Source organism: Neolamprologus multifasciatus, chromosome 15 (assembly GCF_963576455.1).
Source record: "Neolamprologus multifasciatus chromosome 15, fNeoMul1.2, whole genome shotgun sequence".
Taxonomy (NCBI): Eukaryota; Metazoa; Chordata; class Actinopteri; order Cichliformes; family Cichlidae; genus Neolamprologus; species Neolamprologus multifasciatus.
Window position 1 is genome coordinate 35,978,115 of NC_140453.1, and position 21,597 is coordinate 35,999,711.

General features: G+C 39.6%; 1 protein-coding gene, 4 non-coding genes and 1 pseudogene across 5 annotated transcripts; all 6 read left to right on the forward strand.

Annotated features, from left to right (window-relative positions):
• The first annotated feature begins 6,058 nt into the window (after positions 1 to 6,058).
• Positions 6,059 to 6,130, forward strand: trnaq-cug (transfer RNA glutamine (anticodon CUG)). The gene has a single exon. It is a non-coding gene; the product is annotated as a tRNA-Gln (tRNA).
• A 1,061-nt stretch (positions 6,131 to 7,191) lies between these two features.
• Positions 7,192 to 7,274, forward strand: trnal-cag (transfer RNA leucine (anticodon CAG)). The gene has a single exon. It is a non-coding gene; the product is annotated as a tRNA-Leu (tRNA).
• Positions 7,275 to 9,030: 1,756 nt separating this feature from the next.
• LOC146502642 (signal recognition particle RNA) lies at positions 9,031 to 9,313 on the forward strand (annotated as a pseudogene).
• Positions 9,314 to 12,761: 3,448 nt separating this feature from the next.
• LOC146502643 (uncharacterized) lies at positions 12,762 to 15,588 on the forward strand. The gene has a single exon (XM_085132186.1). The coding sequence runs from the start codon at positions 12,947 to 12,949 to the stop codon at positions 15,539 to 15,541; it is 2,595 nt and encodes an 864-aa protein (XP_084988312.1). The 5' UTR covers positions 12,762 to 12,946; the 3' UTR covers positions 15,542 to 15,588.
• A 4,871-nt stretch (positions 15,589 to 20,459) lies between these two features.
• On the forward strand, positions 20,460 to 20,531 carry trnaq-cug (transfer RNA glutamine (anticodon CUG)). The gene has a single exon. It is a non-coding gene; the product is annotated as a tRNA-Gln (tRNA).
• Positions 20,532 to 21,512: 981 nt separating this feature from the next.
• Positions 21,513 to 21,596, forward strand: trnal-gag (transfer RNA leucine (anticodon GAG)). The gene has a single exon. It is a non-coding gene; the product is annotated as a tRNA-Leu (tRNA).
• The last annotated feature ends 1 nt before the right edge of the window (position 21,597 follows it).

Here is a 21,597-nt window from a genome sequence, read left to right on the forward strand (position 1 = left end):
ATATATAATTCCATATATTCCTATCTATTCCAAACAACAGTAATAAGTAACAAAGTTTCAAATTTGTCTTTCACTTTGACTCTTAATTTACTAACCATGAACAAGAGGTCAGAGGTCAAATGTGGCACGATACCTTAAATCTTTCTATGATACTTTCTGTATGTGGACCAGAGATGGGCAACACCGCATAGTCTGATTTCTTTTTTCAAGTAACGAGTAAAGTAAGGGATTACTATTGCAAAAAAGGTAATTAGATTACTGTTACTTTCCCATAAGCAGGCTACGTTACTGCGTTACTAATCCTCGTCATTTTCTTCGTGAGAGTGTCTCATGACAATGACGTACAAGTGTGCGACGTCCGTGGCAGCAACAGACGTGTCTAGATCAACAAAGGATAATATGGAGTGCAGGAGAGAGTACGGCCATGCAGGGTTTAAAGCTTACTTTGAGTTTGATTCTGTAAAAAGTGACAAAAACATTGAAAACATACAGTAGTGAAGTTCTTAGCTCCCTGTTTTAGTTTTGTTGTCCCCCCCTTTTCTTCTTCCATCACACCAACAGGCACTTTAGAATCACCAACTGACAAGCATGTCTTTGGACAGGCTCAAACCGGAGAGGTGATCAATGGACCACAGCGCTGCACACCCCTGGCAACTTTGGGGGTAAAGCCACTGGTTTGTGGTGGTTGTGTCGGGTGAAAAGGGGTGTTTTACTTCATTTTTAGCAGTAGCATCATCATTATATCAGAATCATTTAATAAGCATTGCATTAAACATTGATTGAAGCTATTGACATTACATTTAACATTTGTATTACAGTGATTGTTATAACCTGGTGTTAATCTTTTATTTGCAGGTGTCAGAATAATTATATGATCTCTCTTTGCAGGTGTAAACATGATCACCTTATACATATGGCAGTTTGTTGCTCATTATAGAGTTGTGCCCGAGTTAATAAAGGTCAAAAACTTCAGTCAGCGTTATGACTGGCTGATCCATGGTGTGGGATGACTTTGGGCCCAGGAGGTTGCACGCGCTTACATAACACTGATATTATGTGATTCTTTGTGATTTTTTATTCAGTTATATCTTTTCATTAAGTTTTTAAGTAGTGGTAGTTCATTAAACCAACCTTCATTTAATATTGTATCCCTGACTCAGCGTATTATATACAGGTCAACTTGATAATTTGGAAAACCTTGCAGCTGTAATGTTGTGTCTCCGTAGGGGACAGTTCGCTCCAAGGAGAGGCGGAGGAGCCAGTGTCTGTCCTCGAGACGATGAGAATGTTTTTCTTGATGTGTCTAAAGTTGTCAATATTGACTGTATTGTACCATCTGTACGCATGAGGGGGTGTTCTAATACCCTGATTTTCATAAAACAATGAGTGTGTGGAGTTTGTAATGAGATCTGATGCTGTCTGCTGTATGGTGTCCATCTCCCACGCGTGTGTTCATTAAATCATCGTTTGACTTTACCCGGCCGGACCAGTGTTGTTATTTTGGGTTTTCCTCCTGTATCCCTCCTCAATATTTGAATCCGTAACAGTTGCCAGGTGAAATCAGGGTCTGCTGCACCAAAAACATAATTGTGATTGCTTTGGTTGCAATCAGATTGCCATAGTCATCTGCAGTTTGCATATTGGATGCCAACTACTCACAAAGCGGTGGGAAAAGCTTGGTTTGGTTTAGTTTGGCTTCATCTTTACTTTTGCGTCCTTTCTAAAAACACTAACATATAGGTCTGGTCTACCTGGACTGGCAGCATGCTCGAGGTGTCCCAGGCTCGTCTGTTGGGTGACGCCCTAGATGAGCTCGCCCGGCTCGCTGTCCTGGTTGCTGGCTGACAGCTGCAGCGTGGTCAGCTTCTGAAAAATTACATTTTCTTATGCTGCAAGTCTCAAATCTTGATTGCCTGGATCCATTTAGTGTTTTATCATATGTGCTTTAAGCAGTAAATCTCAGGTAAAATGAACTGTTCTATCTGCCAGGAAGGACACAAACACAGACCCAAGATAAACAAAGACTGGATACAGTCTTTACATTATCTGCATGTCGTTTGAAATCTACAAGACATGCTGACTCCATGTCTGTGTAGGTTCCTAGTCAATCAGGTCATGTTTGTCTTAAGAGAGGCAGCTGGACTCATTTAAAACATTTCACTTCTCATCCAAGAGATTTGTTCAGCTTGAAAAACAAAAAGGTGAAGAGTCCCAACTATTTAAACCCTAATGGAGGTTGTTCTCTATGGAGGTGGTAGCTGACCTACCTACTATTAATCATGAGCTAAGGTTTGAAAAACCGCATGTGTCATTACCAACAGGGGTTCCAAGTAAAACCACTGGCATCATGGGAGAGTGTCTGCGTCTAAATTTCACTCTTTCATGGATGCCAGCATATGCTTGTCAAATAAAGCCTGATTTTAGATTTGTTTTCCTTCTATAAATAGAGATATTTCTAAACTTCAAACTGGCGCAGAAAAACAATTCAAAGGGTATTAAGTGTCTGATGGTTCAAATTACCTTGAAGGACGATCATTGCAGTATACTGTAAAATGAAACACTGCATATACATATTATACTAGAGCGCACCTGTGTGTAGTATGAATAACATAACCACCGCACCAGAGGTGTAAGCACCTTTTGCAAGGCACTCAAGGAAACCAATGAACAGCCTCAAAAATAAATGAACAGGTGGAGATGCAGACTGTATTTGCAGATTACAGCTCCACCACAAATCAAACTTCCATATTACAGCGAGACTGCTCAGCAAGGAAAAATAGTCAATCTCAGTAAGACTGAATGAAGACTGACTAAAAATGAATTGCATCTGCTCACACATTACTCAGCTGTAAGGTTTTCTAAGTACTCAGATGTAACACTGTGGAGGAAAACCCAAAGAAATGGCAAATAGAAGTTCATTCTAATAAATTGGAAATGTGGGTCAAGTCCGTCAAAACATTTTAATTAAATCATTAATAAAACAGATAAAAATATTAAGAAGACTCCGTGTAATAAACATCTTCAGGTATGCTGGGTTGTCCTTCTTGCTACCTCACGTGAGCAGACAAAGCAAACCAGCTTTCTCGAGCTCTCTCCTTGTCCATCTATTGACAATGGAGAAAGTTTTTTTCAAATCCAAGCAATGACATGTAAATAATGCACTGTGTGTGTGTGTGTGTGTGTGTGTGTGTGTGTGTGTGTGTGTGTGTGTGTGTGTATGTAAAGACCTGGTAAAATCTGTGAGTCTTCAGTATTAAAGGAAAAATGTAACTTTTGATGCCTAAAGTGAGGGTCTGGGTGCTTGACTTTATCCCTTTAGAGGGAACCATCATTTTAAAGTAGTGTACGTTTTTTTTTCTGATCAATCACCTCTTCAAGGTGAATTTAACATTTACAACGAAGAGGGTGAAAATAATGTAAGATGACAGTGCCACTGCTGGCACTGACATCTCATGTGAGGCCCACTTTAGTGTTTAAGTAGTACAAGAAACAAACAAACAAGAAAACATCCACAAATATTTCTGAAAATGTAGTGTTTTTTTTATTTATTTCAAATATTGTATAGCAAGAAAAAACTGCAAATGTGAACACAATTTTTTCTCACTCTTAACTAACTGAAGCCTTTCATTGACTACCAAAAAAACAAATTGGTACTCTCTTCATGGCCAGACACGTGCCAGCACTTTTAATTTTGCTTCTACTTAACAAAATAAAAATGCAGACATAAGTGTACACATTAGTTTTTGACTGCTAGTGAAAATTGTTTTCTTTACAAATAACTCTCTCACTGAGCTAACACAGCCAGTCCCTCGACACGTTTGTGCTCTCTGCTCATATTGCCTTTGTATTAAATATTTTAAATAACTTATTTTAACATTGCACTGAACAATAAAAAAATCCTCCCTAACAAAGAAAAGTAACTTCAAGGGCCAAAGTGCATTATATTTCTTCACGTCAATATACGGGCTGCAAATAGGGGTGATGTAGGCCGGAAGTGGCCCCCAGACTGTGAGTTTGAGATCCCTGTATTAGACAGTGATCTTGAGCTTCACTAACAAGGAGCACTGAAGTTGTTATGCCAGCACATAGTTTAGCAGCACTTTACAAGGACACGTCCTGTTGGCTTTTCCTTCTCTGTATTTTACAGTTACACACCCATACTCAGGAGATCCAGTGAGATTAATTCTAGGTAATAATTATACTGTAGTTCTCCCTGCAGCAATATCACTTTCAGTTACCTGGTACACCAGGTACAATAAAATATGCTATTTTGTAATTAAATCACAGATTTGTACTCTTATGTGGCCTTCTCAAGTTTTACAGCTTCATTAGCAATGTCTCACTATCATGATGATCCTTTAACCACTAAATGACAATGAGGAGTGATGAGGAATTGTTTACGTGCTTTATGAAAGTACCTACAATACTATATTATACTACAAATAAACTTCACAATTTTTTAAATGTTTAAAAAAAATCCAATTTAAATTTTCAAAATTAGAAGTATTCATTCAAGTTAAAAATCCCCCGCCAATGTTATTCTGCATTATCATGGGCTCAGCTGAAATACAATGTTTTTGTAAATCCAGCTCATTAAATGTGGGCCTCACAGACAGCAACTAAAAACATATTATTTTATAGAATATGAAGTACAGGCAACAGTTTTCCAATTTTCTATTGTTGAATTTTGGTGAGCCTGTGTCACCTCAGGTAGTCATTCAAATCTGTGGTTATAAGTTATAACCACAGATTTGAATGAATGTCTTGTAAAAAGGTTTATCAGGAGTTGTCCACTGAGGAAATATCTTTTTTAAAGACACAAATATAACAATATATGATTATTATCTAACAGTATCGAGATAATTCCAGTCAGCTCGCTCAAATATTGTATTTAAAACAAGAACTATCATAAGGTGAGGTTTTTGATCATTTCAATCAATTTTTCCCTAGAGTCTTTCTTTTCTTTTGTTCTCTTATGTATTTATTTATTTCTGTTTTTTGCTTTTAATTTTCTTTCCTTTTTCCAATTCAAAGTGATTTGTAGTCATTTAGTAACTATAATCTGTCTTATTTTATCCCACTTTTTTTTTCTGGGTTCAGTCTGGTATGGTGCTGTCACAATCTGCAACAATCTGGTAGTCATACCTTTTTTTAGTAGTGCTTCCATGGTGTAATGGTTAGCACTAGGGACCTAGAATCCAGTGATCTAAATTCAAAAATTGGAGAGACTGGCTTTTTGGAGGTGAAACCATTCTGCATGTCTTCTCTGGCACACCAGAACTGTTGTGTTTTCAGTGAAAGGTGTATAAAATCAAGCAGCTAACCATGACCTCTGTCTTTACAAATACTTGTCAATCACTATGTGGTGCTAAAGAGCTGTCTGAAATTCAGTTGTACAACACACAAAGTTACACGATGGGGTGTCTGAGTGCTGAGTTGTGCTTGTGCGTAATAGTAACAAACACTCTCCTGACTCACTGACTCCACATCTCTAAACCTCCTCTGACTTTAACATCAGCATGAAAACTGGGAACTGCGAGCTCCCTCTTTGGATGTCATCACATTGACATTTTTCATTTTTTATCATGAATCCCATCTCATTGTTGAAACTCACTTTTGGCTGGGCCTTGACCTCTTCTGTGCTCTTCTGTGTTGTGCCATCCGTTTTGCCAGAGGTTGTAGATAGGTAGACAAATCTTCCCATATCATATTATTGTGAAGATGAGCGTACTCCCTAAAATCCTCTACTTATTTCAGAATATCCCTCTACAAGTACCTGTAGGTCTTTTTCTTAACTTAAAGAAAATTATTACCAATTTTATTTGGCAAAATCATCGCCATCGGCTTCGGTTAACTCTATTATATCTGCCATTTGACAGAGGTGGGCTTAAGGGTCCTAACTTTCAGTGGTACTATTGGGCTGCACAATTGCGCATGATGATATACTATTTCTCATCTGATCCACCTCCGGCATGGGTTTACATGGAACCGTTCTTACTTAATTCAGAATACTTTTTGGCAGGTTGCCACGACCTGACAGTATAAACGCTACAACAGGGGTTCCATGGTGTAATGGTTAGCACTCTGGACTCTGAATCCATTGATCCGAGTTCAAATCTCGGTGGGACCTGAGTTTTGGGAGGTGAAACCATACTAAATGCCTTCTCTGGCACTTTGAATTTCTGTCTGAATTGTGTTTTCAGTGAACGCCGTATAAAATCAAGCAGCTAACCATGACGCCTGCCTTTACAAAATACTTGTCAATCGCTAAAAAGTAGTACTAAAGAGCTGTCTGAAATTCCGTTGCACACCACACAAAGTTACAGAGTAAAAGTCACAAACACGCTGCTGACTCAACAACTGTACAGCACTAAACCTCCTCTGTCTTTAACATCAAAAAACAAACATGAGCATCGTGGTATGGGTTTCCATGGCTGAACAGCAGCTATGTGTTTTGTGAAGTATAATCTTTATGTCTTCCAAAGTAAAGTTTTAAGCCCCACTTGTTTTAAATCTGCAACATGTGTAATAGCAGCATGCCATGAAAATTTGATGATAACACGTGCACGCTTATAGTCGCCAAACAATTATGTATGTAAACAACACTTATCTGACTAAACTACGTTGAGCTAATGCAGATTTTATTCTTATTTTATTGGTGAGGAGAGAGGATGGAATCAGAAATGCATTTATCCCCGTGTTCTGTGTTGATGAAAATCACCCAACAGGAAAGCAGCTGGGCATTCATTTGAAACTAGTTCACAGGTTGGGCTGGGGTTCCCCCTCTAGCGTCTCTGCTTGAACTTTCAACTGTGAACCTCTTACATCCAACTGCTCATCTCGCAAAAGACAAAATGGAAGAACCCAGAATGTCTGTATTTTACCTAATTTTTATACCTGCTCACACTTTTTCACGCTTCCTTCACAGGACGTCACATTTCACACTTTGGCCATCCAATCAAGTTGTTGACATCTAATCATTCCTGTCCACCCACACCTGATCTTTCTATTTTGATGTGACTTACAACATTTAACACAAACTTTTAAATCAATATATTTTCTTTGTAATTATTTTTATTTGTTTTTGTTTATTACATGCACTTAACATACAAGTATGTCGTATGGAAATCAGCAACTGCGCTGGATTATTCACTAGTGGTGAGTTCCAACATGTCAGGATGGCCGAGCGGTGTCAGGATGGCCGAGCGGTGTAAGGTGCTGCGTTCAGGTCGCAGTCTCCCCTGGAGGCGTGGGTTCGAATCCCACTTCTGACAATTGTATCTTTGCACTTCTTTCTTACTGCTACTCATGGGTCTTTGATCAGTGGTTGATGATCAATGGTCATGAGAATTTGCATAATCATGATGAAGGAACTGACCTCCAAGCCCACTGTTCCTTCAGGTGGCTGCTTTCAGTCATTATGCAAATATACTGTTTATAAGAATGGGGAAACCTGCAGTCAGTTGACACTGAAGAAGTCACTTGGATGAGTGATGAGACGTTTCTCCCACTGAAAATGCTACATTCAGATGAACAGAATCAACCTTTAAAGACTTCTTACTGTTGTGACAAAATACACTTGAAACAGGAAATTCTATATCAGTGGAGAACCAATTCCAACAGTCTAAGAGACGTCCATCAAGAGCCTGGGACGGTGGTATAATGTAGACCTCAATGATACCTGGCAACGTCTGTGCTACAGGCCAAATCGGCTCTGAGCCATAATGACGTGGTGGGTCGCGTCCAACAGGGCAGAGAAGGATTTGGTCTTGGCAACCTCAGTGGCAACAGGCATTTGTAACCGAACGTCAAAAAATGGTGGTGGAGGAGGTGTGTCGAAAGGAGGAAACAGTAAGACACGCCAGAGCCATAGCGCTGGCCAAGCAGGGTCACTGGATGAATTGGGAGAGTGTTGAAAAGAGGAAACTCTTATGGAGTGAAATCTGGTGAAATCGGTGGGACCTGATTTTTGGGGGGTGAAACCATACTGCATGTCTACTCTGGCACATTGAATTTCTGTATGACTTGTGCTTTCTGTGAGAGCTTTATAAAATCAAGCAGCTAACCATGACGTCTGCCTTTACAAAACACTTGTCAATCACTAAAGAGTTCCTTCACTTGTCAGTCACTATGTGGTACTAAAGAGCTGTCTGAAATTCAGTTACAACCCACACAAAGTTGCAGATTGGAGTATCCGAGTGCTGAGGTGGGCTTGTGCGCAAAAGTCAAAAACACTCTGCTGACTCTAACTGCACAGCTCCAAACCTCTTCCGACCTCAAAGTCAGCACAGAAAGTGGGCGCCACGAGCTTCGTAGTATGTGTTTACATGGCTGAACAGCTGCTATATTCGAACAAACGCCTCCAGAGGAGACTGCGACCTGAACGCAGTGCCTTAGACCGCTTGGAGACCAAAAACCTGCACAAGTTATCATTACGTGACATGCAGTATGGTTTCACCTCCGAAAAAGCAGGTCCCACCAAGATATGAACTCAGATCACTGGATTCAAAGTCCAGAGTGCTAACCATTACACCATGGAAACGACATGAAAATGTGTGAACTGTCAGGTCATGGCAACCTGCCAAAAAGTATTCAGCCAAATGATCAGTATGGATGACATTGTAGATTATTCGCACTACGTTTCCATGGCTGAACAGCTGCTATATGTGTTATGAGAAGGATAATGTTTGTTTCTTCCAAAGTATCTAACAGTGGTAACCTCCACCAAACTGACACTGCAATGTCAGAATGTCTGAGCGGTCGAAGGCGCTGTGTTCACGTTGCAGTCTCCCCTGGAGGTGTGGCTTTGAATGCCACTTCTGACATTGAAGCTTTACTCTTCTTGATATTGTGACAAAATACTCTTGTGTTAACCACGAGCTTTCTAAAAACTTGCATATAACAATTGTGCACCATTCATTCCTCATCTTTGCTGCCCATCATTACAACTTTGCTAATGATGGGCAGCAGGTTAGTGTCATGATGTCACCTCAGACGTAGTTAAAAGCCCTGTTAACGTAGCCGCTTCTCGCCAGGTGCGGTGGCGTGTGCCTGTAATCCAAGCTACCGGGAGGCTGAGGTTGGAGGATCGTTTGAGCCCAGGAGCTCTGAGCTGCAGCAGGCTATGTCGATCGGGTGTCCGCACTAAGTTCGGCATTGATATGGTGATCCTGGGGGAGCCTGGGACCACCAGGTCACCTAAGGAGGGGTGCACCGGAGCAGGTCAAAGCCCCCGTGTTGCTCAGTAGTGGGATCGTGCCTGTGAATAGATGCTGTAGTGCAGCCTGAGCAATACAGCAAGACCCAATCTTTATACACATCCTTATACCTGTCTCTACCTCACACAGCAGCCTCATCAGCACGTCTTGGTCTTTTTAATTCAAGTCCAAAACACTCACAAATCTGCTGCTCTGCTTGTCCTGCACCACCTCCACCTGCAGGACAGCTGCAACTACATCCTCCACCCTAAACACGCCACCGCCCAGCAGGTGGAGACAAACTCAAAGTACGACATTTTATTGGTGAGGAGAGAGGTTGTTTTTGTTTTTATCCAGCTCCACCTGACCCAACATGGCCTGCAGCAGGCCCAGATTGGACTGATCCCCGCTTAGAGAGGCAACAGGGGAGCCTTCCAGCTCTGAACCCTGGGAAACACACTTCCTGGCTCTGCTGGTGTGATTACCGATCCAGTCTGTTCAGCATATAAAAGAAGAACAACACTGATTTTCTGACATGATCTCATCTTCAAACAGAGTATTTCATTTTGGAGAAAATCCATCCCTTGCAGATATTACCTGACTTGCTCTGAGGCGGATCAGGATTAAGAACCTGAGAAACCAGGACTGATGTTTCCTCTCTGAACAGCCACGGTGGCATTGAGAGCTGAAATGACATTAGATAAGTGTTTATGTTCACCTCTAATGCCAGATATATAATAAACGATTTCAAAGAAAGTTCATATTTGCTGTGTTTTTTAAGCCGTTTCTTCTGCAAACCACTTTGCAACCAACCTTCTTTTTCAATTTGCCAATTACTTCTATGTGTACGCTGGGTTCGGAACTAGCTGGGAATCTTTGATTTGAACATTTTAAGGTTCAGGTATTTAATATGTAACTGTAGTTAGATTTGTTCTCATGAATCGAAGAAACAACAGAAAACAAAAAAGTACAGCAAAAAAATACTGACAACAAAACTTAACACTAATTTTGGCCATCATATAATCCACAAATGTGACTTTTTAAATCTTGTCGTTTTCACAGTTTGGGACCAGAAACCTTTGTCCGGGAGGAAGAAAACGATTCTCACTGTGTGAAGGATCATCAAGAAAAATTAAACCAGCTGACCGCTGTAACTGTCTGGTGTACAGAAAATTTCAGCTGTGGTTCTCCAATCAGCCTTTTAGACCACTTAACAATCTGAGAGAGTTTCTGCTCCTTTCAGATAACTATCCAAACCACCACACCAAGGAAAAGGACAAAACAGATTCATTAAAAGCACGGTGAAATAAAACCATCATGGTTTTATCAACGTGGAAACAAAAAAGCCTTCTTAAAGACAGGAGCCGCTGGTGCCCCTTTCTGCACACAGCTTCAGTGTTCCGCTCCAGCTCTGTCGTCCGCTGCTGTAACCCTGCCTGAGAGGCACACCAAGTCATGTTTTATCAGCATAGCTGGACTAACAATAACCTAAGCCCAGTCCCAAATGCAGGGCTGTAGCCTCCTCTCTCAGAGTCATGGTTTCAGCAGTGAGAGCATCAATGAGCCTCTGCTGCTCTTTCAGCTCCTCCTCCAGTTTTCTCCTCTGCTGTGCCTCCTTCTTCCCTCTAACACATTACAGGCAGACAGTGATTTAAACACATATAGCAGACTGCAAATATTTGCATCAAAGCAAACCTGCGCTAAAATTTAAAAACTGATTCTATTTATTGCTGCTAGTAGCAGCAGCAGCTACGCTCAGATGATCAAGCTAAATTTCTGACACTGTCACAGTTTTATTCCACACCACACACTGTGATGCAGGACCAGGACTGAATTATAGGAACTGAGGTGAGATGACAAAGCTTTGAGAGCAGCTCCATGAAAATATAAGAATATCAGTGTTATCCTTCAACCTCTTAGTAGCTGCACATATAGAATAAATTTCAAAATCCTGCATCACCTCAGTCTCAAGTGACAAGACTTGGCATCAGACCTTGAGGTCAAGGTCACGAAGATGCAAACTTTTTCAAGACTTGTACTAGATGTATCTATGGTATCAATTTGAAAATACAACATTGCTTCGTTTTCAGGTTATTGTATTTGCAAACCTGGGCGTCCATGGCACGCAGGCAGGTGGCAAGGTGAAGGTGGGATCCTTGACCTTTAAAAGGAAGCAGGAAACAAACAGAAGATAACTGACTGAAGATGAGCTCGAGCATGATCACAGACAGTGAAGCACAGAAGACGGAAGCACATGAAGGGATATAAAGAAGCAGTCTAAGTCTAATTAAGAAGCAGAAACCACTGTGAGTCTATTTCAACCTCGTTAGTTTAATATTAAAGCGACAGCAGGTGCAAAATGACAAAACTCTGAAGCAGGGAATGGCTTGGCAGACTGTTGTTCTCTCCTGATCCCTCCTGACGGATTTTTGTCTACCTCTGATTTTCTTTGTGTCCATCCCACCAATTCCAGTGGTCTCGGGCAAATGCCAGTTCAATAAAGGGAGAAATTTCAGAGATGAATTCTTCTGCATCTCTTTCCGTTATACGTGTGATGTCTTATCCTTCATATTTTGTTCTGACATGTGTTTGCAAGCCACCATGGCATTTTCTGGCCACACACTGAGTTTGTTTCCTCAATTTGGCTCTTATCAAATTTACAAGGGGATAAAACTAAACTGAGACTAAAGTTACACTGAAATAACAATGCTTCTCTTTACTCTGTGTTGCCTCTGAAGTATAAAACCCAGTGGGAAACACAATCAGGTTTGTCTGCAACAATCCAGCATCACGCAGCGTGAAACTAAATGTGACTGTCTTAAAAACAAGAACCACATTTTCTTTGCTTTCCAGGAGTTCTGTTATCCTCGCTTATTGTGGTTGTAAAGACCTGATACAGCTGTTTGTAAGACAACACATTTATGGTTATTCCTGACATACAAAGTGTGCAACAGACACATTACATATTTATTTATGATGTGCATTAATGAGGAAAAGGACAGAATTTCTTCTGAATTTCCACTTTCATTGATTTCCACCTGTAATATTTCATTTCCCAACATTTTCACATGGAACAGTTTAAAAAACCCATAATACTATCATATAAACTGCAATATTGAATAAAACAAGGAGTCAAACAGAAAAGCAAACAAACCAAAAATGGTTTTAAATCCCGATTTGTATCAGCTACCTGTTAACCTATATTAGTTCCTTTCAGATTAATCAAAGTTTCCTTTAGTTGTTGTTCTAACTCTCTGATCAATACAATCCACTCAGTTCTATCGATTTAATTTAACCTGATTCAGTCCACCCAATGCTTTCACTCACTGTATGCGCAAACTGTCTAGTTATGATACCCAGTAACACTTCAACGAGTTACCAATACAACTCAGACACAATCAATTTGTTTTGAAAGGTGCTATATAAATAAAACTGTACTTTTATTTACTTTCTTTACTCACTTTTTATGTTATTGCAATAACACTTTTTACACTTTTTTTTAACACAAAAGAATTATCCTCATTCAAAAGACATGTAAGAACCTCATTGGCTTACAGAATGTTGATGTTATTTAAAAAATTCATACAAAAACATGACCTCATTCAAAAATGTCATGTGACAACCTCATTGGCTTATGGAATTCTGATGTCACAGGCTTCTAAAGCTTTGATCCTTTGAAGCTTTGATCCTCATGAATCCTTAAGTAGGGGTGAGGAGGTACAACTTTTAGTCCGTTATTTGCAGCACTTATGTTAGCAGCATTCAAACGTTCACCAGTAAAGCATTTTCAAACATTTGGATCCTTTTCGTACTCACGGTATACAGACTCCAACATGTCTCAGAAAGAGCAAGAAAGACAAGAAGCTGACCCCAGCTCTATTCCATGGTATGAGTCCCTAGACCCTTATATCAGCTCTCTTCCTTGGGATGAACAGGTAGAATTAGAGGAAAAGCGATTAGAAGAAATGGAGAATGAAAATCTCATGAACAGAAAAAAGATTAAGATCCTGACAGAAGAAAATGAGAGAAAGAGCACTGAATTAGAAAAATTATCCTACCAGCTTCAGGAAAGGGAAGGTATTATTGAGGAGAAACAATGGGCTCTCCAAGATAAGAAGAATCACGAGCTCCAAGAAAAGCTTGATAAAGCTCTAGAAAAAATTAAAGATCTGCTCCAAAATGAGAAAAAAGAGAGCATTAAAGGGGATAAAATGCTCAAGAAGAATCAGGAGCTCCAAGAAAAGCTTGATGGAGCTCTAGAAAAAATTAAAGATCTGCTCCAAAATGAGAAAAAAAAGAGCATTAAAGGGGATAAAATGCTCAAGAAGAATCAGGAACTCCAAGAAAAGCTTGATGGGGCTCTGGAAAAAAATAAAGATCTGCTCCAAAAGGAGAAAAAAGAGAGCATAAAACAGGAAAACATGGTCAAGAAGAATCAGGAGCTCCAAGAGAAGCTTGACGAAGCTCTGGAAAAACTGAAAGAAATCCACCAAGAAGAGAAGCAACAGTCCACACAGCAGAGAGACATAGAGAGCAAACTCCAAGCCATGGAGGAAAAATACAAAGCGCTGCAGGTGAAACATGACAAAACTCTGCACAAAAGTCAACAGGTGCTTCAAGACAAGAAGCAAATGGAAATGAAACAGAAGGAAATGGACTCCAAGCTTGACGAGATGGAGGAAAAACACAGATTGCTCCAAATCAAGCTTGAGAAAACAGTGCACAGAAATAAAGAGTTCATTCAAGAGAGAGAGCAACAAGAAATGCTCGAGAAAGAAACAGACTCCCAGCTTGAAGTCTTGGAGGAAAAATTGAAAATGCTGCAAATAACTCTTGAGGAAACACTGCTCAAAAATAAAGAGATGCTTCACGAGAAAGACCAACAGAAAATACATCAGGAAGAAATGGATTGCAAGCTGAGGAACATCGAGAAACAAAATGAAGGCTTGCAAGAAATGCTTGATGAAGCTCTGCAGAGAAGAAAAGAGTTCCTTCACGAGAAAGACAAGAAGAAAATACAAAAGGAAGAAATGGATTGCAAGCTGAGGCACATCAAGAAACAAAATGAAGGCTTGCAAGTGATGCTTGATGAAGCTCTGCAGAGAAGAAAAGAGTTCCTTCACGAGAAAGACAAGAAGAAAATACAAAAGGAAGAAATGGATTGCAAGCTGAGGCACATCAAGAAACAGAATGAAGGCTTGCAAGTGATGCTTGATGAAGCTCTTGAGAGAAATAAAGAGTTTCTTCACGAGATAGACCAACAGAAAATACAAAAGGAAGAAATGGATTGCAAGCTGAGGAACATTGAGAAACAAAATGAAGGCTTGCAAGTGATGCTTGATGAAGCTCTGGAGAGAAATAAGGAGATCCTCCAAGACAAGAAACAAGAGCCTGTAGAGCAGAGAGACCTGCAGAGCAAACTCCAAGCCATGGAGAAAAAATACAAAGCGCTGCAGGTGAAGCATGATAAAACTCTGCACAAAAGTCAACAGTTGCTTCAAGACAAGAAGCAAATGGAAATGAAACAGAAAGAAACGGACTCCAAGCTTGACGAGATGGAGGAAAAACACAGATTGCTTCAAGTCAGGCTCGATAAAAAAGTGCACAGAAATAAAGAGTTCATTCAAGAGAGAGAGCAACAAGAAATACTTGAGAAAGAAACGGACTACAAGTTTGAAGTCTTGGAGGAAAAATGCAAAATGCTGCAAAAAACTCTTGAGGAAACACTGCTCAAAAATAAAGAGTTGCTTCACGAGAAAGACCAACAGAAAATACAACAGGAAGAAGAAAAACTTAATCTCCAGAGGAAAAATCAAGCACTCCAAGAATTGTATAACGAAACGATGTACAAAACAACTGTACTTGAAGGAGAAAAGAAAAAACTGGAAAAACAATGCTCAGCGATGCAGAGTAGCATCAAGGAGATGCTGAGAAAAAATACCGAACTTGAGGAACTTTCTAAGACCTTGAAGTACAAAGACACTGAAATCCAGGCGCAAAAGCAAGAACAACAGAAAACACATAAAGACCTGCAGTGTAGACTTCAAGAAATCCAGAAGAGAAACCAGCAGCTGGAAGACATGCACACAGATGTGCACGAGGCAAAGCGAATAGAGGAGGCAACAGTTGAAGAACTGAAAGACAAGCTTAAAGAAAAACAAGAACAATTAGAAGACATGGTGAAAAGATGCAACAAACTTGAGAAAGAAAACGCAGAAACAATCGATGAGCTGAAAACCCTCATCACTGAGAAAAAAGTGCTCGTGGAAGAGTATTTGAAAAAGAAGAAAAAACGCTTCCACTGGTTCTGGAGGAGGGACACTGCTGCTTCTCACCCGATGTAACCTCGTCTTCCTCCACCTCTATTCCATCTTCATTTCCCCCCTTCCCCCTCCCCTCCCCTCCCTCCTTTGACTTTTTTCACCCTCACCCCCCGACCAGTCTCGGCAGTTGACTGCCCCCTCCTGAGCCTGGTTCTGCCATAGGTTTCTTCTTTAGGAGTTTTTCCTATCCACTGTCGCCTGGTGCTTGCTCAGAGGGGATTGTTGGGGTTTTCTCTCATCTCTCTCTTTCATTCTTTCTATCCCCCCCTTTCCCCCCCTTCTGCCTTTTCCTTTACCCAATAAACACAATTGCCCACATTTTACATGTGTTTGAAAAATGTCTTCATTCAACAATAATTCATCTTAGGTATAAAAACAAGAAATAGGTAATAGCTGCATGTGTGTTTGTGTGTGTGCATAATATACATACTTGTTTCCCAGAAAGAATTAATACTAGATGGATAGAGACAGGGTTTAAAGACTAGAAATGAAAACATGTGAGTCCTGTCTTTCAATAAAAATATATAATTCCCTATATTCCTATCTATTCCAAACAACGGTAATAAGTAACAAAGTTTCAAATTTGTCTTTCACTTTGACTCTTAATTTACTAACCATGAACAAGAGGTCAGAGGTCAAATGTGGCACGATACCTTAAATCCTTAAATAAATACCTTAAATTTGTTGTCCCCCCCCCCCCCGGTGTTTCCCTGACTCTCTTGGTATTTGATGCATGAATGCGTCCTCGGCTCAGCTCCCGTCCCCAAACCCTATCGTCACTTTTTTAAATACTTCCATCACACCAACAGGCACTTTAGAATCACCAATTGACAAGCATGTCTTTGGACAGGCTCAAACCGGAGAGGTGATCTTCTGAAAAATTACATTTTCTTATGTTGCAAGTCTCAAATCTTGATTGCCTGGATCCATTTAGTGTTTTATCATATGTGCTTTAAGCAGTAAATCTCAGGTAAAATGAACTGTTCTAACTGCCAGGAAGGATACAAACACAGACCCAAGATAAACAAAGACTGGATACAGTCTTTACATTATCTGCATGTCGTTTGAAATCTACAAGACATGCTGACTCCATGTCTGTGTAGGTTCCTAGTCAATCATGTTTGTCTTAAGAGAGGCAGCTGGACTCATTTAAAACATTTCACTTCTCATCCAAGAGGTTTGTTCAGCTTGAAAAACAAAAAGGTGAAGAGTCCCAGCTATTTCAACCCTAATGGAGGTTGTTCTCTATGGAGGTGGTTGCTGACCTACCTACTATTAATCATGAGCTAAGGTTTGAAAAACCGCATGTGTCATTACCAACAGGGGTTCCAAGTAAAACCACTGGCATCATGGGAGAGTGTCTGCGTCTAAATTTCACTCTTTCGTGGATGCCAGCATATGCTTGTCAAATAAAGCCTGATTTTATTTTAGTTTTCCTTGTATAAATAGACATATTTCTAAACTTCAAACTGGTGCAGAAAAACAATTCAAAGGGTATTAACTGTCTGATGGTTCAAATTACCTTGAAGGACGATCATTGCAGTATACTGTAAAATGAAACACTGCATATACATATTATACTAGAGAGTACCTGTGTGTAGTATGAATAACATAACCACCGCACCAGAGGTGTAAGCACCTTTTGCAAGGCACTCAAGGAAACCAATGAACAGCCTCAAAAATAAATGAACAGGTGGAGATGCAGACTGTATTTGCAGATTACAGCTCCACCACAAATCAAACTTCCATATTACAGCGAGACTGCTCAGCAAGGAAAAATAGTCAATCTCAGTAAGACTGAATGAAGACTGACTAAAAATTAATTGCATCTGCTCACACATTACTCAGCTGTAAGGTTTTCTAAGTACTCAGATGTAACACTGTGGAGGAAAACCCAAAGAAATGGCAAACAGAAGTTAATTCTAATAAATTGGAAATGTGGGTCAAGTCCGTCAAAACATTTTAATTAAATCATTAATAAAACAGATAAAAATATTAAGAAGACTCCGTGTAATATACATCTTCAGGTATGCTGGGTTGTCCTTCTTGCTACCTCACGTGAACAGACAATGCAAACCAGCTTTCTCGAGCTCTCTCCTTGTCCATCTATTGACAATGGAGAACGTTTTTATCAAATCCAAGCAATGACATGTAAATAATGCACAGTGTGTGTGTGTGTGTGTGTGTGTGTGTAAAGACCTAGTAAAATCTGTGAGTCTTCAGTATTAAAGTAAAGAAAAATGTAAGAAAAATGTAACTTTTGATGCCTAAAGTGGGGGTCTGGGTGCTTGACTTTATCCTTTTAGAGGGAGCCATCATTTTAGAGTAGTGTACATTTTTTTTTCTGATCAATCACCTCTTCAAGGTGAATTTAACATTTACAACGAAGAGGGTGAAAATAATGTAAGATGACAGTGCCACTGCTGCCCATCTCTGCTCTTAACTAACTGAAGCCTTTCATTGACTACCAAAAAAACAAATTGGTACTCTCTTTATGGCCAGACACGTGCCAGCACTTTTAATTTTACTTCTACTTAACAAAACAAAAATGCAGACATAAGTGTACACATTAGTTTTTGACTGCTAGTGAAAATTGTTTTCTTTACAAATAACTCTATCACTGAGCTAACACAGCCAGTCCCTCGATACATTTGTGCTCATATTGCCTTTGTATTAAATAATTTTTTTGCTTTTTAAAGAACATTTTTTAACATTGCACTGAACAATAAAAAAATCCTCCCTAACAAAGAAAAGTAACTTCAAGGGCCAAAGTGCTTTATATTTCTTCACGTCAATATACGGGCTGCAAATAGGGGTGATGTGGGCCGGAAGTGGCCCCCAGTCTGTGAGTTTGAGACCCCTGTATTAGACAGTGATCTTGAGCTTCACTAACAAGGAGCACTGAAGTTGTTATGCCAGCACATAGTTTTGCAGCACTTTACTAGGACACGTCCTGTTGGCTTTTCCTTGCCTGTATTTTACAGTTACACACCCATACTCAGGAGATCCAGTGAGATTAATTCTAGGTAATAATTATACTGTAGTTCACCCTGCAGCAATATCACTTTCAGTTACCTGGTACACCAGGTACAATAAAATATGCTATTTTGTAATTAAATCACAGATTTGTACTCTTATGTGGCCTTCTCAAGTTTTACAGCTTCATTAGCAATGTCTCACTATCATGACGATCCTTTAACCACTAAATGACAATGAGGAGTGATGAGGAATTGTTTACGTGCTTTATGAAAGTACCTACAATACTATATTATACTACAAATAAACTGCAAAATTTATAAAATGTTTAAAAAAAATCCAATTTAAATTTTCAAAATTAAAAGTATTCATTCAAGTGAAAAATCCCCCGCCAATGTTATTGGATATTGGCGTTGGATATCTGCATTATCATGGGCTCAGCTGAAATACTTACTATGTTTTTGTAAATCCAGCTCATTAAATGTGGGCCTCACAGACAGCAACTAAAAACATATTATTTTATAGAATATGAAGTACAGGCAACAATTTTCCAATTTTCTATTGTTGATTTTGGTGAGCCTGTGTCACCTCAGGTAGTCATTCAAATCTGTGGTTATAAGTTATAACCACAGATTTGAATGAATGTCTTGTAAAAAGGTTTTTCAGGAGTTAACTGTCAACTGAGAAATTATCTTTTTTAAAGACACAAATATAACAATATATGATTATTATCTAACAGTATCGAGATAATTCCAGTCAGCTCGCTCAAATATTGTATTTAAAACAAGAACTATCATAAGGTGAGGTTTTTGATCATTTCAATCAATTTTTCCCTCTTATGAGCTAGAGACTTTCTTTTCTTTTGTTCTCTTATGTATTTATTTATTTCTGTTTTTTGCTTTTAATTTTCTTTCCTTTTTCCAATTCAAAGTGATTTGTAGTCATTTAGTAACTATAATCTGTCTTATTTTATCCCACATTTTTTTTCTGGGTTCAGTCTGGTATGGTGCTGTCACAGTGCAATAATCTGGTAGTCATACCGTTTTTTTTAGTAGTGCTTCCATGGTGTAATGGTTAGCACTATGGACCTAGAATCCAGTGATCTGAATCCAAAAATTGATGAGATCGGCTTTTTGGAGGTGAAACCATTCTGCATGTCTTCTCTGGCACACCAGAACTGTGCTACTATTGCGTTTTCAGTGAGAGGTGTATAAAATCAAGCAGCTAACCATGACCTCTGTCTTTACAAATACTTGTCAATCACAATGTGGTGCTAAAGAGCTGTCTGAAATTCAGTTGTACACCACACAAAGTTACATGATGGGGTGTCTGAGTGCTGAGTTGTGCTTGTGCGTAATAGTAACAAACACTCTCCTGACTCACTGACTCCACATCTCTAAACCTCCTCTGACTTTAACATCAGCATGAAAACTGGGAACTGCGAGCTCCCTCTTTGGATGTCATCACATTGACATTTTTCATTTTTTATCATGAATCCCATCTCATTGTTGAAACTGACTTTTGGCTGGGCCTTGACCTCTTCTGTGCTCTTCTGTGTTGTGCCATCCGCTTTACCAGAGGTTGTAGATAGGTAGACAAATCTTCCCATATCATATTATTGTGAAGATGAGCGTACTCCCTAAAATCCTCTACTTATTTCAGAATATCCCTCTACAAGTACCTGTAGGTCTTTTTCTTAACTTAAAGAAAATTATTACCAATTTTATTTGGCAAAATCATCGCCATCGGCTTCGGTTAACTCTTTTATATCTGCTATTTGACAGGGGTGGGCTTAAGGGTCCTAACTTTCAGTGGTACTATTGGGCTGCACAATTGCGCATGATGATATACTATTTCTCATCTGATCCACCTCCGGCATGGGTTTACATGGAACCGTTCTTACTTAATTCAGAATACTTTTTGGCAGGTTGCCACGACCTGACAGTATAAACACTACAACAGGGGTTCCATGGTGTAATGGTTAGCACTCTGGACTCTGAATCCAGCAATCTGAGTTCAAATCTCGGTGGGACCTGAGTTTTGGGAGGTGAAACCATACTACATGTCTTCTCTGGCACTTTGAATTTCTGTATGAATTGTGTTTTCAGTGAACGCCGTATAAAATCAAGCAGCTAACCATGACGTCTGCCTTTACAAAAGACTTGTCAATCGCTAAAGAGTAGTACTAAAGAGCTGTCTGAAATTCCGTTGCACACCACACAAAGTTACAGAGTAAAAGTCACAAACACGCTGCTGACTCAACAACTGTACAGCACTAAACCTCCTCTGTCTTTAACATCAAAAAACAAACATGAGCATCGTGGTATGGGTTTCCATGGCTGAACAGCAGCTATGTGTTTTGTGAAGTATAATATTTATGTCTTCCAAAGTAAAGTTTTAAGCCCCACTTGTTTTAAATCTGCAACATGTGTAACAGCAGCATGTCATGAAAATTTGATGATAATACGTGCATGCTTAAGGTCGCCAAACAATTATGTATGTAAACAACACTTATCTGACTAAACTACGTTGAGCTAATGCAGATTTAATTTTTATTTTATTGGTGAGGAGAGAGGATGGAACCAGAAATGCATTTATCCCCGTGTTCTGTGTTGATGAAAATCACCCAACAGGAAAGCAGCTGGGCATTCATTTGAAACCAGTTCACAGGTTGGGCTGTGGTGCCCCCTCTAGCGTCTCTGCTTGAACTTTCAACTGTGAACCTCTTAGATCCAACCTTCCCAACTGCTCATCTCGCAAAAGACAAAATGAAAGAACCCAGAATGTCTTTTTTTACCTAATTTTTATACCTGCTCACACTTTTTCACGCTTCCCTCACAGGACGTCACATTTCACACTTTGGCCATCAACATTTAACACAAACTTTTAAATCAATATATTTTCTTTGTAAGTATTTTTCATTTGTTTTTGTTTATTACATGAACTTAACATACAAGAATGTCGAATGGAAATCAGCAACTGCGCGGGATTATTCAATTAGTGGAACTTACAAAATGTCAGGATGGCCGAGCGGTCTAAGGCGCTGCGTTGAGGTCGCAGTCTCCTCCTGGAGGCGTGGGTTCGAATCCCACTTCTGACAA